General features: G+C 35.0%; 2 protein-coding genes, 1 long non-coding RNA gene and 1 pseudogene across 9 annotated transcripts; 1 reads left to right on the forward strand and 3 right to left on the reverse strand.

The window, feature by feature from the left end:
- Positions 1-2846: 2846 nt before the first annotated feature.
- LOC106324195 lies at positions 2847-4192 on the reverse strand. The gene is made up of 2 exons (XM_013762206.1): positions 3162-4192; positions 2847-3087 (listed from the first exon to the last, which is right to left on the reverse strand). The coding sequence occupies exons 1-2, from the start codon at positions 4190-4192 to the stop codon at positions 2847-2849; spliced, it is 1272 nt and encodes a 423-aa protein (XP_013617660.1).
- Positions 4193-12713: 8521 nt separating this feature from the next.
- On the reverse strand, positions 12714-14165 carry LOC106325736. Of its 2 annotated transcripts, XR_001267038.1 has the most exons (5): positions 14134-14165; positions 13577-14057; positions 13191-13460; positions 13023-13114; positions 12714-12929 (listed from the first exon to the last, which is right to left on the reverse strand). It is a non-coding gene; the product is annotated as an uncharacterized LOC106325736 (long non-coding RNA). The 2 variants fall into 2 exon arrangements; XR_001267037.1 differs by having other exon boundaries at positions 13191-14057.
- A 1931-nt stretch (positions 14166-16096) lies between these two features.
- LOC106327339 lies at positions 16097-16242 on the forward strand (annotated as a pseudogene).
- A 65-nt stretch (positions 16243-16307) lies between these two features.
- LOC106327338 (sucrose synthase 2-like) lies at positions 16308-18015 on the reverse strand. Of its 6 annotated transcripts, none has more exons than XR_001267425.1 (4): positions 17756-18015; positions 17381-17527; positions 17112-17209; positions 16308-17018 (listed from the first exon to the last, which is right to left on the reverse strand). XR_001267425.1 is itself a non-coding variant. In XM_013765465.1 (4 exons), exons 1-4 carry the CDS (start codon positions 17778-17780, stop codon positions 16805-16807), a joined length of 471 nt encoding a protein of 156 aa, XP_013620919.1. In that variant the 5' UTR covers positions 17781-18015; the 3' UTR covers positions 16777-16804. The 6 variants fall into 6 exon arrangements, 1 of the variants encoding a protein (XP_013620919.1); XM_013765465.1 differs by having other exon boundaries at positions 16777-17018; positions 17381-17514; XR_001267424.1 differs by having other exon boundaries at positions 16777-17209.
- Positions 18016-18628: the final 613 nt, after the last annotated feature.

The raw sequence follows: 18628 nt of genomic DNA on the forward strand, positions 1-18628 counted from the left end.
ATAATCTGTCTGGTGGCTGCCAAGAGTACTTAAAACATAGGTTTTCAGAAGTAAAAACGTGCATAGTAAAATGACAAAAAGGCCCTTGAGTAGAAATGAATTCGAGTAATCAGACGTCGCGCAGCGACCTCCAGTAGTCGCTCCGAGAGGTCGCTCCAGGCTTCGGGAGCGACCTGGAGGGGTCGCTGCGAGACGTCGCTCTGGGTCGCTCTTCGCGAGCGACCTCGCTGCGTCACTCCGGTCACGTCGCTCCGAGTGATGGAGACGCGAGCGACCTCGCTGCGTCGCTCCGGTCAAGTCGCTCTGAATGGGTGTCACAGCGACTTCACGGTGTCGCTCCGGTGAGGTCGCTCCCATGCACTGCTCGTCCAATGATCACCATTTTCACCTCTTTTGAGCTCCAAATGCACCCAAATGTCTCCAAGAACTCCATGTGGTACTCCAATACCTGATAAGGACTCATGTATGCAAAATGCAACCTAAACATGGCTAAATCCTAGTCTATTTGATCAAAATTCACATGGGTGAATGGATAAGACAATGAAAATATGCAACATATCACCCCACTAGAAGGAACCCCGAGCTCGGTCCTTGGAACCGAGCTCCCTTCCAAGAAATGGAAAACTTCCGACAAGGAAAACCTTCCATATTTTTGAATATGGAAGAGTTTAACCTAATGAAACCGACTCGTAGACGACTAGATAAGAGCTACTAAAACCCTAAAGCAGGGGATCGATTTCTCCAAGACTTAGAGGCTAAAGCTAGACGGCTAGAATTAGGGTTCTTCTTCAATACCTTGTAACCCCGTTTGTTCTTGCTGTTCTATCTAATAAAACGTCTCTTCAAGTCTTTCTCTTCATTATTCTCTCAAATCCTTACGAAATACCTACAAGCATCCTCAAATACATTCGGTTTACTTGCTTGTCCATCACTATGTAGTATTCACAAAGAGCCTACACAAAAATCCCCTAACAATGAGAGCGTCCATTCAGTAAGACAGAGTAGGAGACCGAGCTGATACAAGACATGATCCAGCTGATCCACCGTCTTTCAAAGCCCATCTTTTCCATCAGAGTTTCAAGAAAACTCCACTCAACACGGTCAAAGGATTTAGACATGTCTGTCTTTACAGCCATGAACTCATCAGAAATAGACTCATTCGTTCTCAGACCATGTATCATCTTGTGTGCGATGATGATGTTGTCAGTTATCGAGCGGTCAGCGACGAAAGCACCTTGAGTTTCTGAGATGATCTGCGGTAGGATGAGCTTAAGTCTCTCACATAAGATTTCTGAGACTATCTTGTATTGAACAGAGCACAAGCTAATGGGTCTCATGTCTTTCATGTTTGTAGGGTTGTTGATCTTGGGAATGAGACAGAGCTGGGTGTGGTTCCAGCCTGGAGGTAATACCGAAGAGGAGAAGAAACTGTGCACCTCTGTTATGACAGCAGGGCCAACTACATGCCAGAACTTTTGGTAGAACAAACCAGAGAATCCATCCTCACCTGGAGCGCTGCTTCCTTTGACCCCAAAAGCCGCCCGTTTGATTTCCTCATCAGATACATTCTGTGTAAGAATTGCATTCATCTCAGCAGTGACTCTTGATTGGAAACCATCGAAAACATATTCCACATCAAAGGGGTTGGAACTTAGGAAAAGATTCCTGAAGTAGTCTGCTGCTATATGGCCTTTTGTACCCTCTGAAAAAATGTTCATGTTCTGTCTCATCCAGAAGCATGAGAATTCGGTTGAGGTTTCTTCTACCCTTAACTCTATTGTGAAAATACTGAGTATTTTTATCCCCAGATTTGAGCCAAAGCTGTCTGCTCCTTAGCCTCCAGAACTTTTCCTCAGCTATGTGGGCTACAGTTAGATCCAGTTTCAGACGTTTCATAAGGCCAAAGTTCGGGCATTGCTTTGATATCTCCTTCTCCAGGGCCTGCTGCAGTCTGTTAATCTCTTTTCTGGAGTTTAGATTAGAAGAACATTTCCATTTAGCCATCTCTCTGCGACAATGGAGTATTCTATCTGCGAGAGACACCTCTGCATCTTCATCACCACACGACCATCCTCTCATCACGGCTTCTTCGATTCCCGCTTTTTCCAGCATACGTTTGTCGAAATAGAATCTTCCCTGATTATCCTCAGTAGCCTCGTACGAGAAATTAATTCTTAACAGTCAATGATCAGATGTACGCATGCTTAAGTACTCTGTTTCGCTTCTAGGGAACAGATTGAACCATTCATCATTCCCAAAGCTTATGTCGAGACGACACTGAATCCAGACTTTATCACGCAGCCCAGCCCAAGAGAAAACGTTCCCTTTACTGCGCATCACCTTTATTTTGCAGTTAGTTGCCATGTTACGGAAGTCCCAGTAGGTAGAAGGATGCCTCTCTGATCCTCCTAGCTTTTTTGAGCTATCCATTAGTTCGTTGAAGTCACCAACTAGCACCCAAGCATCATCTCTTGACGCGCCAATGCTAGATAATTGATTCCAAACCAAGTTCCTTTGGGCCCTGACAGGGTCACCATACACACACGAGACATAAAAACTCAAAGATCCCATCTTGACTCTGAGATCGATTACCCTCCTATTAGCATAGAGTATTTCCACATTCAAACTTGCCTTCCACATTAGAGCTAGACCACCACTCAAACCAATAGGCTCCACTATGAAGACTTTATCGTAACCTAACGTATCTTTCAAACCAGTAACGTAAGCAGATTTTTGCTTAGTTTCCATGAGGAATAAGAGATCCGGGAAGTACTTTCTACGTAATCCCCGGAGACGTTGAACTGTTTCGGTGTTCCCCGCACCTTGGCAGTTCCAGCTCATGATGCTCATTGGGGAGGCAGCGGCTTCAATACGGAAGCCACCGTGGGGTCTTGGTTGAGGTTGGATCTTTTTGTTGAGTCGTATCCAGAAGACTCCGCTTTCCTCTTGCCATTATCAGTGTCCTCCTCGGGGAGAGAGATTACTGAGGTGGAAGTAGGTTTGGTTGAGGCTCTTGCCTTCCTTTTCCATGAAGGCGGTCTGTTTCTCGGCTTCTTTAGGAGGCTAGAAACACCGGCAGTGAGGTTCCTACAAGAGGTACCAACACTGAAACCTGTTGTGTTATCAGCGATCCTAAGTGAAGAGAAACTTTTATTTGAGACATTCGCAAGAAGGTCCAAGGGTGCAGAAGCGCATCATTGAGTCCCTTCAAGACTGATACTCTTGAGTTTGTCACTTCCCTCCTCATAACCAAAGACCATCCCTTTGTTTTGTTCAGGTCGTACGAGATAACTGGCATGGCATTGTCTTCCTCACTCCGTTTATCAGCGATGGAGAGCTGTACTCTTTGGATTCTAGCCATGCGCTCCTTCTCATCAGGATGAGAGATGTACATGAGAGCCTGCTGACGATCAAATGGAAAGAGCTCTGGAAACATGGGAGGGAAACTAGGAGGACCATCAGGGTAGTTCATTCCAGGAGGCTTCGTGAGAACTTTCTTAGAAGCCAAAGCCGAAGGCTCAGCAGGGGTATGGACATTAGACACATTCCTTCTGTGGGGCTTTTTGAGCAGAGGGCATTGAGGCTTCTCGTGTGTGAGACGGAAGCAGTGGAAGCACTTCTTACGGATCCTCTCATACTCGTAAGCAATGGTGACAGGTTTCTCATCTTTGATGTTTAGGATTTTTTCATCACGAGCAGGCTTCGAGATATCAAACAGAACTTTAGCTCTAGTGAAATCTGATTTATGTGAGACGTTGGGGTCGAAAGCAATTTCCTCCACCTTTCCGATGGCTTTTGCAAGCTCGTTCATAGTATCTATCGTGTAGTAGTTGTAGGGGATATTCCTGATACGGATCCATACTTCAAACTTGGTGAGGAAGTCATCAGGAGGGTTCGCAGTCCATCGCTCCAGAAGCATGGTCCAATGATTAAAGGACCATGGACGATCGTTTAAGACAGTCTGTAGATCTTCTTCTCTGTCAAAGATGAATTGGAACTTGTCCTTTGAGAGGGCAATACCTCTGACCCTATTGTAGACCCTCCAGTGCCTTGGCATATCAGCAATCATTCTTGACATAGACTGCTGGTCCGGGTTGAGAAGGCGACCAAGGATGCTGAGCGTGTTCTTTTCAAAAACTCGGAAACGGGGATCAGCAGAGAGAGTGATGGGCTCATCGTCCTCGATAGACATCGAGTTTAGAGCTTCGTGAAGGGAGCCTGCCGTGAGAGACGGTTGCGATAAGCCACCGGAATTCTTTACTCGGCGTGGTTTAGCATTGACTAGTAGTAGGTCAATTATTGTTGATTGAGAAACGCCATTAAGTTTGCAATATTTCGAGACATATTTTTGGGAAATCATGAGATTATGTAGCAGGAAAAGTAAAGTTTCAGAGAAAATCTTTGAAGATAAGGAAACAAGAATCTATGGAGAAGGGAAGAAAAGTAAGAGTAACCAAAAGAGTGTGATACAGACCAAAGCAAATTTCCGGTAATAGAGTTCTACTCAATTAATGAGAGAGGAGGAAAAATTTAAAAGGAAACTTCTGATCTTCCAGAGAGGGGGAAGGAAAATCGCCCTAGAGAGAAAAAAAGATTTTTAGGATCCGAAACGACCGTGTGGTTATATCCTCTTAGTTCAATTTTTCATCTTAAATGTGAAAGTATCTTTTGGCAATATTTTTAATTATTTGATATATGTTGATTTCCTCCAAAATATTATGAAAAATCAATGATCAGTATGAAGTACATTAATAAAAATAACCAGCAAAGTTTTTAGAGGTCATGAATGCATTATTCTAAGTAATTTTATACTTCAGACTTATAAAAGTTAAACTTAAAATTATTTTAAATCATCTTCAGAGTCAGATTTTCTTAACTTTATTATATTATTGGATTATAAAAATATAAAGAAAATAATAATATTAAAAATCAAATTGGATATTTTTAAAAATAAAGATTTATATAAGTAAAATATTTTTTATAGATTCCTTTTTATTTTTGTAACTATTAATATTTTTATTCAACTAAAGATTAAGCAAAAATGAATAAAATATCTCAATAATACTAATAATAAAACATTTTTAGTTAACAAAAGGTATCTCGGTTTATTACTTTGAAAGTATATTTAATGTTATCTAAGAATTAAGATTATGTTTAAATGGCATATGGAATATTATATTTTTCTGCATATCAGTTTTAATTTGTTAACTTTACTATTTTGTGAAACCACATTATATATAAATATATATTTTTATAAATTCGTTTTCAAAATTTCAAATATTTTAGTTTTATAATATATGTTGTTTGTAAAAATATAACACATAAACTATACTAAAAAAGGGAAATAAACTTTAATAATGGTAACTAAATGTAATATTTGAATTTCACTAAGGGTACATCCATAATCAATCATCGTAAGAATTAACATGAATGCGACACGTAAGAAGCTGACTTCTCAAATAATATTATAGAAATTTCCCTAAATATTAATAGAATAAAAAAACTATTTAAATTTTATGTATAAATTATGATATAACTGAATATCAGTAAATTAGAAACCTAAATAAAATTTATTTTTAACGCTTATTTGTTCAGTTATCAAAGGATATAATTGGGAGAATACAAAACGCAAACCTAACACCATCAAAACACTCACCTATAGGCATGGCTGGCCCTGAGATTTTGGGGGCCCGTAGCTATGTGTATGTAAAAAAAAAAATTACGAATTTTGGGGGTCCAAAATTTTTTTGGGACCTATTTGTATGTAATTTTTTTCAAAACATTTGGGATATGTGGCTAATGTTTCACTTAGTATGGTACACGACCGGTCCTGCCTATAGGTGATATAGAACTGCTCAAAGAGCAACAATACAACACATCTTAGGAGAAGAACCCAACAGTAATTCTAGTTTTTTTATGGGATCAAACTCCATGGTAGATTTACTTCAGGTCATAAAATCCTAATTCAAACGATATCGTAACCATGAGGGGCCATTCCTAGAAATTTATAACTGAACACAGTGATTGCGGGTAACTAACTACACAAAATCTTCATTGTAGCATGATTTTGTGTCTGCAACATAAGGTCCAGCGACCAAATACTGGTTTTATTGTGGCATATCCCAATGTCGTCCACTCGTTGCCAAAACTGAGGGTACATGATAGACGTATGTTCATGTTCTCTCATGTCTTCCATAGATGTATTTTCGTTGCAGCACAAACCTGACATGAGGAAAAGCAAAGATTATTCTCTTGTTTAACCGTCATGCCAAGGTAACCATAGAACCCGACAAAGCCACAAGTGCAATTAATCTAACATACAACGACAGCTACAAAAAAAAACAATCTGATAAAAGGGGACACCCTTGACCACCCATATCGACAACTTGTAGAAATACATGTTTCAGGAGTAAGTTATAGTTACCCAAAGGATATTGTTGGTGCTAATCAAGTTATAGCCAAATGTTTCGGTAAGATATTGGAAAATGAAATAAATAAACAATTATATTTGATTTTATATGATCTATATGACAAATTAATTACAAAGCTTTGTATATTATATTTTTTTATTATTATTCTAATCTAGGACTAGGAATACTGACACAGTCTCTCTCACATGTTTAGCTAAAACTGACATTGTATTAGTTCTTTAAACAAATGTAGATTTGGGAGAAATCCTTGTCCTAGAACCAAGACCATTACAAATGATATTTATCTCTTTGTAATAGTATGAAAATATTAGAAACAAAATTACGTTGATGTTCATCCTCATATGTTTATACTTTATACCATCCCTTTGCTGATTGGGTTTCCCACTGAGCCATAAATTATCCACCTTCAACCGTTTCCATTAAATTTTGCACTGAGTCTTGCCTTCAGAGTGTACATAATCACATTAGGCTTAAAATCCTCACCCATATTAAATAATTGATGCATGTTGAATTCACCGCCAGGTAATTTATTTGAACCAACCTCTATTCTTGTTCTTCTTCATCACAAAATTTGTCATCAATAGGAGGGTAGAGTTCATCTTCATTAGAAATTTTACCCTTAATTATAGTTTACCTCCAGTTTCAAAAGTCTCTTTCTGCTGCCTAACCTACTTCAACAACATAACCTCAAGTCATCTTACTACAACAACACAGAATCAAGCTCATCATACTCCAACAACACAGACTCAAACTCCACCTGCCACCATAACTCAACAATCAGAATTAGATAGGTGGTATGCTCAAGAGCTTGGTGCGCTTTGATCAATGTCTAAGTTGTTGTATTTTTACTCGGAACAATATTGTGGTTTGTACTATTCTGGTAAACTCGGTTGTTAATGTATAATATTTTCTTTTAAATATTTTTCTGCTTTTATTAATTAGTTTTAAAAAACAAATATTGGAAAAGTCAATAAGAAGGTGACAAAATCGTGACTAAATCAAATCACAGTTTGGTCAGGTTATATTTTCTGGAAAAAAATAGTCACGGTTTAGCCACATAAATTTGTTCCTACAATAGTTACGAACTAGGTGTTTGCCCGGGGACATAATTATTTTTATAGATATTTATTAATATATGTACTATTAAATTTAAAGATCAAAATTTTTGAATAAAAAATTAAATTAATAATATTTTATGAATCTTTAAATTTATTAATTTTTATATTTTATTAATTAAAAAAATTATTTTGGAAAACAATGTCAATATTTTATTATTTTAAAATTGGTTATTATCTTTAAACAATTTTTTTATTATATTAGTTTGTAATAAATTACTAAAAATTACAGAATCTCAAAATAAATCAAAAGCAAAAAAATTGTTCATAACCCAACTTTACATATTATATTAATCAAAGTAAATAAAACATTGATATTGTATAATTATATTGTAAAATACCACTCATAATAACTGAATAAACACTTAAACAGACCAACCATGTTGACAAATAAAACATTAATATATAATGTATAAGATAAGAACATTTGCTGTCTATTCTTATATTCAATTCTAAATTCTATAATTGAGGGAAATATGCTATAATCAATCTATATTTTTCATTTAAAAAAGAAACTACTATTTTCTTCTAAAAATAGGTATTAAAATAGTATTTCTGCATTATAAAATCATATTTTTTTATTCAAAATGGTCTTTTGACTTTCGAACTTTAATAATTATAACTAAAACAAATAATTTTGGAAAATACAGCTTTTGTAAAAATAAAATCATATTTTTCTTTGAAATTATAAAAATAAAACAAAGTTATAATTCCCTGAAATTCTTGAAAAACATAAAAGAAAATAGAGTTAATTTTAAATTAAAATTTTGAAAATATTCTCGTTTGTAGGCAGATATTTTGAAAATATTTAAAAAGATAATTTCATTCCCAATAAAAAATATATAGAAAAACACGAATAACAAACAAATATAAATCAAAATTTATTGTTATTGCTTATATACCTCTTTTGTATTTTAATATTAAAATAAATTTAAAAATTAGAAAAAAATTCCATGACATATTACGAATACAAAAACATATAAATCATTTTTTTTATTTTTTATGAACCTATTTTTAATATTTTAGTATAATGATAAATCTAATTTATTATATGTATATATATACTACTAACTATAAAAAGTTAGCGAATAAGAAAGAAAGATGTAGATAAACATAAAATAAATACATGAAATTATCTTTTAGTTTTTCAAAAACGTTTTCCATTTATTTTTTTAGATAATTTTTATAATATTAATTTGTAATCAGATAAAAGATATATTATATTTTAATTATTGTTTAATTAACATTATTTTTTAAAACTAAAGACTTAGCCCTAAAATTATAGAGAATATGATAAATAATCAAATTCACTTCTCAAATAGTAGTATATATAGATATAAACATAACCACTTTTTGGGAAAAGAAAACAGAGAAATAAACGTGTCAAATTTCTGGCAAAAAAAACATTTTTCGTGACAATATCTGACTATATTGCCACAGAAAAACATGACTAAAACATGTTTATACGTCCACGATTTGTCACTATTTTTTTGGATATGAACGTATCATCACTATTTATTTTCGCGACTTTTCATGGTTATTTTTCTGATATATCCACAAAATATTTTTCGTAGGCACAATTTAAATTGTGGCTATACCCTAGATTTTTCTAGTGAAATTATATTCTGTTCTTTTACTGAAACTCTGAAATTATATTATGTTACCATGATCTACAGGCCAGTGAAGTGACATGACAAGCAAGCTAGGATCAAAAAGTAATGAAAAATCAGAAGTTTGTTACATGCAATTTGGCTTTAGATGATAGTCAGGGCCGGCCCTGAAAGTTTGGAGGCTTAAAACCATTTAGTAAAGATTGAAAAAATTTGGGAACCTAAAAATTTTTTTTTACAAATTGGGGGCCTATTTACATATAAAGATTTTCAAAAGTTTTGGGGGCCCAAGACGAATGTTTCATTGGGATTGGCCCAGAGTCGGCCCTGGTGATAGTAATACCATGTGAACTAGCACAAGATGCATCCAAGGTAAGGCCTTGGTCCTCTTGAGTCATTGCGGTTTTGTTGTTGTGGAGATGACTGCCATTGTTGGTTAAACTGTTGTGACGCATTCCTATGCTTGTTTTGGCCTTTGTAGTTGTTGCGCTGTTGTGCCATATTGGCTGTGACAGGAGTTGGTGAGACAAGAGCATCACTGAGGGAGAGGAGTTTGGCCTCGTTGTTGAGTAGGCGCTCATGCAGCTCCGTGATCGATGGGGGAACGTCCCTGCTTTCGATCTGGTCTATGACATTTTTGTAATCTTCTCGAAGTCCTTCGAGGATGAGATCGATCTGATCTTCGTGGTCAACTGCTTTCCCGAGAATTGCTAGTCGATCCAAACGAGTTGTGATGCCTTGAAGGTAGACATCGATTGTCTTGGTCTCCTTTTTCCAGTTCTTGAGTTATGTCTTTAGCTGTTTTGTGTGACCTCTGCTTTGTTTTGCATAGGTTGATGCAAGTGTGGTTCACACATCAGAGGAGGTGGTGCAATGCGAGACAGGAGGCTGGAGAGATTGCTCCTAGAAGTGCGCTATAAAGGAGCTTGTCTTGACGGATAGGGAATTCGTCAAGGTATCCAGCGACCGCATATCCATCAAGGAGAGCATGAACCTGGAGGCTCCACATGAGGTAATTGGTATCAGTGAGTTTTGACTTTTGAGACATTATTCATGTTGATGGTGAGGAGAGATTGGGAGGTGGCGTTTATGTTTTCTGTGACAATGGCAGGGGAGGATGAGTTGTTGGAGGTACTCATGATGAGCGTTTGAGAGATGGTAGAACAAAAGAAATTTTTTAGGTGTTTAAGATTAGGGCTCTTGATAACATGCAACTCTATATTGAATCTTATTTATGAATAACTAGGGCCGGTCCGCGCTACGCGCGGAATATGCTTTATGTGTGATATATATAACTATATTATTGCATATTTTTATTGCGTGTGTTTTGTGTTAGCATTTGCAAGAGAAATGTATAAAAATGTTTATGGTAATTAAGAATTTTTGGGCATCGAAAGATTATGTGTTAAATTATTATGTTTGGTTTCGCTGTTGTTTGAGTTGATGTTAGGAGGTTGTGGCTTATAACATAGTATATAGGTTGGATGAGGTTACGTGATCTTCTGTATGTTTTTTTTTATAATTTTGAATCCATAATTAGCCGGTTTAATTTGGTTACTATATTTTGGTTCTCAAGAATGCACTTGTGGTTCTTATGATTATCATTTGTATGAATGTATTTTGTTCTAGATGATTGTATTTCATAATTGTTTTATTTTAGGCTACGTATAATATTGAAGAGGATAGTAAAATAATGAAAATATAATGTAAAATAAATAGTTGTTATTGAAGTTAACCAACAGTTACAGAGGATGTGTAACCTGAACAAAGTTTGTGGTACAAGAAAGTTTTATGAGTAGTGTTGAAGTATGATTAAATTTTATTTATTATGTTCCAGAGAATTTCTTACCTATAAGAATTGTCATTTTATTTGTTATTGACAAAGTGAAAATAAGATGACATGTGTGTATTTTCAGACGGGCATTGGTCTAGTTATGTATGTTTTGTGTTCGTTTAATTTTTGTTTGTTTATAATCAAGTTGATTTTTCTGTAGGAGTATATCGCTCATAATTAACAAACAGAAGTTGCATTTCTTATAAAAAAAACTATGGAAACATTGAATGCGATAAGATCAGCAAAGCAGAACTAATCAACATACAAATGTATTAATTTACATGTTAGCTTTTGGTACACTGGAGGATATATTTGAGCGGGTGATTGTGGTCGAGTGATAAGGAGACCGTACTGAGACGTCAACACGTTTTAGGTTCGATCCATCTGCTGCGCGAAACTAAGTTTCAATTATCCTGATCATCTAACACGGACATGTGCATATGCTTTAGGGCTCATTTGAATACCCGGAAAGAGGGTCTATCCGTGGGCTACACTGGGCTACACCTTTCTTTAGGGATTAGTCTGGGTCTTTCCATTGGTATGGGATACCCAAGGTTAATCAAAAAAAAAAATTAATCAATTTTAAAAATTCAAAAAGTAATGAATTTGTAAAAAAAAAAATTGAACACATATTTGTGTTAAAAAATCATGAAAACATATTAAAATAATTTTCTATTTCTGTATGAATATATAAGACTATATATTTTATTCACTTAAAATAATTAAGTAACTGATATACATCACTTAAGTAATCAATTTACAGAAACATCCTAACATATTTTCCAATATCTTTGAGTTATATGCTATTAAGTTATTTTATGAATTTATTTTAGTTTATTGATATTATGAATAGTTTTGCATAATATTAAACAAATAAATTGTAAAACGGCTAAAAAGTAAAACAGAGGGACACAGCTTTGAAGTTATTTTAATAATGATTTTTAAATGTGACTATCTTATATAGGTTTTATATTTTAATAATGATTTTTAAATGTGACTATCTTATATAGGTTTTATATTTTAATAATGATTTTTAAATGTGACTATCTTATATAGGTTTTATATTTTAATAATGATTTTTAAATGTGACTATCTTATATAGGTTTTATATTTTAATAATGATTTTTAAATGTGACTATCTTATATAGGTTTTATATTTTAATAATGATTTTTAAATGTGACTATCTTATATAGGTTTTATATTTTAATAATGATTTTTAAATGTGACTATCTTATATAGGTTTTATATTTTAATAATGATTTTTAAATGTGACTATCTTATATAGGTTTTATATTTTAATAATGATTTTTAAATGTGACTATCTTATATAGGTTTTATATTTTAATAATGATTTTTAAATGTGACTATCTTATATAGATTTTATATTTTAATAAAATTATAGAAGTTTAAAGATATTAATGAGGTTGATACTCTGCCTAATTAGGAAGATGAATGGTTTGGCGACCAAGTCTTGTAAGATTTTATTTCATATTTTAATGAGTTTAGTCAAAGATACTCGTTGAACCAATTGAGGTTGATGAGGTGTGCCCACATGGCGAATCAGAAGAAACTGTGGAGCGACATGTATGCTAAGCTCCTACCTGAGCTGGTGAGTGAATACGAAGGTCTAGATAATTGAGAAGCTTACCTTATATTCATATATCAATAGGGACATATTTGTTTTACTACCTGAAGAAAAAGTTAGTTTTAAACAACAAAAAATGAAAAAAATATGGTTATACTTGAAACCTCTGAACAACTAACATCGTGTATTCTACAAAAGAGCTTTTAGATTTATTGTGATTTTGTTTCTCTTCTATTCAGCTTCTAGCTCAGCTGCAAACTGATCTAACCGTACGGCTTCTGAATCAAAGTCACGAACCGCAGCGTGGTTCACTGATCCACTGTCAAGGCTCGCATGTATCTCTCTTTGCATACCTGCATAAACAGAACAGCCGCATAAGCTACACATAATCACAACATCTCTAATGGCGATTAAGCTGAAATGACTCAGAGAGAGAGAATTTGTACCATCAACCGTTCATTGCATCTGTACATTTCTGAGCATCTTTGTGATCCTTGAATCTTATAAGAACAACACCCTGTGGATGAAGCTCACACACCTGTAAAAGAAAGATATAAATTGATTAAATAATCTCAACTTTCAACAAAACCAACATTAGAATACCACAAGCTTACACTACACGTAAGAGACGCGAAATCTAACATTCACTGGATCAAATGGTACATGCTTCATACTCTCTTCTTCACTGAATCAAATGGTCCATGCTTCATAAACCCATTCATGAGTCTATCACGATCTATAGCCGTCCTGATCATACGTTTTACAACTGGTGATAACTCAAGAATTGAATCTCGCTTACGTCGGCAAGCACGAATGCTCCTCCGATCGGCAAAAACAACCCCTTCATCTTTGACTTTTTATGCGTAAGTGGCCATCTCTACCACCTATGCCAAGAACAGAGAGATCAAGCGCCATCACGATAAATATAAATCCAATTAGAAAAACTCCAACTTCAAGAACTAAATGGCCACTTATTTTTGCTACGTTCAAAGCCAAATACGTTTTCCAACGGCGCTAACTGAGTAATATTCTTGAGCCGTCCATAAATTTCTTCAAAGAGAAGTAGGAGCTCTCATCCTCATTTCAACTCCATCTCCTCACTGAGAATCTTCGCCGTACACTTCCGACGAAGTCCGCTTAACACTGAACGGCGGCACCAAAGTTCTTCGATCTCCATGTGGTTTATGTTGAGCCAGTGGTAGATAAGACAAAAACGATCAGAAGGGATTCGTATTGTTCATCAGAAGAGATTGTGGCGAGGAAAGACAAAGACAAACACAAACAAAATTGATGGTTTGATAAGCACAGATAAAAACGAAGTGGGAATTATATTATTCAATCTGAATCAATAAGACGATTCAAATAAAAAAGAGATTTGACAAACCCGGTATAAACCATGGAAGGATCTGTTAATCAGAACTTAATTTCTCTCTTAGGAAAATAGGTGGTGAGAGAGAGAGAATAGTTTTGTGACGAAGAACCTTAGAATCCATCGAAGAAGACAAATGTTAGGTGATGAAGATCAGAGTAGCCATAGAAGAGAGAAAAGATACGAACCGTCAAACTCCATTGCGTCGATACAATTAGGGTTCACACTCTACTGGGCTTTCAGACTTCATTCACTTAATGAAACGTGGAGTATTGAGGCAGAGGACACGTGGCGGCGCGAGAGAAGTCGACTTATCCATGTGGAAGCTTACGTGGGTGAATGAGAAGAGATAAAACAGGTCTTTATATATAAAGATATATATAAAGATGTATGTACAAGTTATATACAGATACTGATACTAGGGTACGATAGAAGTTAATGACAATACTATACAATAAATGAGAATATACGAAGATCAATCATTGATTGATATTGATTGATCTCTAATATTTATTTGGCCAAAGTTCCTCTAGTAAGTATTGTACGGTGTCAAATGGAAGAAGATCACACACTTCTCTCTAAACAAAAGATAATTTGGTTTTCAATTTTATAATGAAGATGGGAGTCTGATCAGTGCTAACAAACTTGGGAACAACTACTTATTTGCAAAAATACAAAAAAAAAAAAAACTAAAATGAGAAAATCAAATTAAGACGAAGACTGAATAATCGAGAGGATGATTCCATGTCCTAGCAACACTTCTAACAGCATAGAGCTTTTCTTCTTGTGCTGCCTTTTCGCAGACCAGATTCCTTCTTTGCTTCTTTCTCAGCTCTGATAACGTTCTTGCATTATATAGTCTCTGCACGAGCGTGCACACGTTGTTGAACTGAAGTCAGGTAGATACCCAGTGCATGAGCAACTTCTTGCCGATATTGACAATCAAGCCTTCGTTCCACGTGTTCTCTAGTCTCTCTGTACTTCTCAACCCGAGCTATTGCATAGCGAAGCATTGCACTCTCGTGCAGTATCTCTGCTTCAACCACCGATACTTGATTCGTAACATCTTCCTCTATTAGGGTTTTGTGGTCGACGTTGATCATCGGATACAGATCATCGTCATCATTGCAGGATGTACAGATTTGACAAGGTTCTTCTTCTTCCTCTTCTTCTTCGCTTTCGGTCTCAGTGTATTCAGACACGCGCATCACAAATCCTCTACCATTCTTTGAAAAGATATTGAGATTCTTGACCACAGAGTTCATCTGAGAGACCAAGGTATCGAGACCATAAGGGTTATTACTAATCCTATAGTAACTTGTCGGACAAGGAGATCCCAGAACGATTCTCATCAAGAGATTAATTCCACAAGAGATCGTCTCCCTTGTACCTTTAATTGATTGATTCTAAGTTTCTAACTCTGTCGAATCGAAAATAATTTTCTGCACCGTTACAATCTCTACACTTCTACACCAACCTGTGTTTATATAGGCGAAGGAGGTAAAAAAAGGAAATTTTAAAAGAAATCTAGAAGGAATGAAAAGATTGATTACAGAGTACAAAAAAGGAAATTAACGTAGAGATAAAAAAAAGAGAGAAGAAAAAGGAAAAAGCTTGAAGAGGCGGCCACATAAAATTCTGAATCGTACGGTTCATATTTTAAATGACGTCATCAACAAAGATATCAACGGTTTATGTGTAAGCTGTTACCGTAAGGTTGAGATGCAGGAGATTATAACCAGCATTCACAAGACGCGACCCTACTGTGGTTTTTTTTTTTGTTCAAATCCGACCATGATATCGCTAAATAACAAATATATTCCTTTTCTTAACTGAGATTTTTCACGAAAACCACACAAAAAATAACGCGGCAAGGAGAGAGAGAGAGAGAGAGCGGTGGAGTCGTAAGTTTGTGTAGGAGTAGAAGCTCTGGATAACGTCTTTTCCCGTGGTCGGAGACGGAGGTTATGCCTTTCGGCTCTTGAGGTAAATAAAAGATCTTTCTCATATTGGAGTAATTGCGATTTATAGGGGTTTTTTTTTTTTGTTTGTTTGTTTAGAGGTAAACCAGCTGTGACTTGTTTGTTTCTCTAGTTATTGTTTAATATTTATTCATTATCAGGTTATATTAAGCTTCATTTAAATTTCGAGTGGATTTGCTTCTTTTGAGATATGGAACAAGATTACATCTGCTCAGGCTGCCCCCAGTATCGATTTTTCTCTCTGCAAGAAGCTCTCGATTGGCGTTTCTTGCTCCCTCTGGTTTCCTTACTGCCTCTTTCGTGAACTGCACTTAGCTGTTCGGACCTTCTTCTGTGATCTTTATGGAAAGGTGTGATGCACATTTCTAAGTCAGGTATGTTTTTTTTCACGAAGCTATTGACATTTGCATTTTAGCTTTACACGATATGGCTTCCATAAAATTGTCTTTTTGATTTTTCTTAACATATTTGATGGTGACACTTAGCTGTAAGAGCATCATTATCCTCAATACCCAATTAGGATCTCTTATTTATATTATATTACTTTTAAACAATAAATGTATCTTAAAGATTCTTTTAAAAGACACCAACATTTTTGTGCTCCAATGCTAGTTTTTAATTAAGGTTTCTTAAAACAAAAAAAAATTATTAAACATTGTTTTCTTGAAAGTGTTAGAAGTATCATGATTTTGCTAAGTGAAGTGTTATGAGTTTGCTATTAAGCCAAAAGAATGAGAGAATCAAGATAACAAAGCGGTGGGAAATTCGTTGGGTATGTTAAGACACGATGCTTACGTTAGTACTTGTTATTCATATCAACAAAAGCTGACAATAGCTTTTTATTCAAAGACAACATAAACAGAAAAACAACAGGGAGTCAGCAAGTAGTAATATGATCATACAAGTAAACTAAGCGAAGAAACTGAAAGAAGGAAGAGTGAATTACACTGACCAGATCCCGGAACTTCAGAGAGTAAAACATCTCTAGATAACGTCGTGTTTCTCTCCTTTCAAGCTTAGACACATGTTTCCAGAATGAATAGACACCAGCTAGCGTAAGCAGCCTCTCTGAGTACTTCTTCCATGTGTACCTAATACATGCACAAACCCCTTAATGATGCAGTCATCTTGGTGAAGCGAGTACGGTTCTTTTGTTGAGCCTGTCAAGGAAAAACGAGGTCAACCTTTCATAGATTCGCTCAAGCCCTCCATCAGAGATTTTCTCCCAATGACTTGGATCAGCGTTGCAAGTCTCGAAGAAGCTGACCAAAGTAGTTGCAACCTTTGCAAAAGGATTGAGCAAGAAGAAGTCATATAAAAAAACACTAAAACCCAATATGCAGTAGACATCAGAAAAGTCATAACTTTGGTTGATCTCATCAGAATCTCACAAAAGATGTTAACTTTTTTCTTTTTTCTCTCCGACCAAAGTTTCAAGATAAAGACTTTATACCTTTGAGAAAGAGTTTTGTTGAAAGACAAGAGATGTAACTGAATAAGTGTGAGGCTTGAACAGAGATACACCACCATCCTCTTCCTCGTTCTGACAGTCAAGATTCCAAAATCCAACGTTCCCATCCTTGTGCCCTGCAGCAACCAGCTTTACACCCTCGCAAGGTAAGAACTTGACAACCAGAACTCTCTCAGGCACAACACGTTTCACATTACACTGTTCTAAACACACGGATCCAAGATCAAAACTATCATCATCCTCATTCTCAATAACAGTTGCAGTTTCTTCATTAGGTTTCCAAGATCAAAAACAATAAGGATTCCACTTTAGGTGATGACCACAACAAAGAAACAAAGAGATGATTAAACTACTTACAGAAACTACTTGAGCTCTTTGTCATGTCCACCGTCGAGTCCTACATCCAACCTGGAAACGCCGGTCTCAGCTTCGAAGATTTCTCTTCTCTCTACAAGACTTCAGATCAATTTCAAATTAACAAGTTGAGTTCTCCTCTCTCTACCTCAGTCATGGTTGTGGATGGGGAAGATGAGTTCAAGAATCCAATTGAAAGAAGGAGAGAGAGAGATTAGAGAGACAGCAGAGACGGAGAAGAAAAGATAGAGGAAGAAGAGACGTCTCTCCTAATCCTTAATTATTTTTTTTTTATTAAATGGTGTATTTGTAATATTCATTTATATTATATTTATTAAGTAAATATTTTTTTTTTTGCATCTTAAACTATCTATATTTTACGAATGCGTGATATCATATAAAAATATAAAAAAATAAGTATAGAGTTAATTAGATAATTTTAAAAACAGAAATTTTTCTTTCGTGTGCGATATCATATAAATAATGATCCGCCTAGTTAACAAAAATCATGATTATTTTATGTGTAATTTTTTTTTTTATTTTGACCATTTCTTTAAAACTATATTAAATTTTACATATTTTAATTAGAATATTTTTAATATCTTTACCTTTTTATTTGAAATGTAACTCAATATTTTTTTTAACAATTATAACAAAATATTTAAAAAATATTTTTAGAATTTGTTTGAAAAATATGAAAATTACATTTTAAATTAAAATTATCCTAAAATATGATAAGTTTTGACGTAAAGAAAAACTCAAATTATGTCAATTTTAATTGATTATTTTTTAAAAAATACATTTACAAAAATATTATTTGAAAGAAAATTCATTTATCTTTCAAATATAAAATGAAAATATTATAATTAAATAATA

The sequence above is a fragment of the Brassica oleracea genome, chromosome C2, assembly GCF_000695525.1.
Source record: "Brassica oleracea var. oleracea cultivar TO1000 chromosome C2, BOL, whole genome shotgun sequence".
Classification (NCBI taxonomy): Eukaryota; Viridiplantae; Streptophyta; class Magnoliopsida; order Brassicales; family Brassicaceae; genus Brassica; species Brassica oleracea.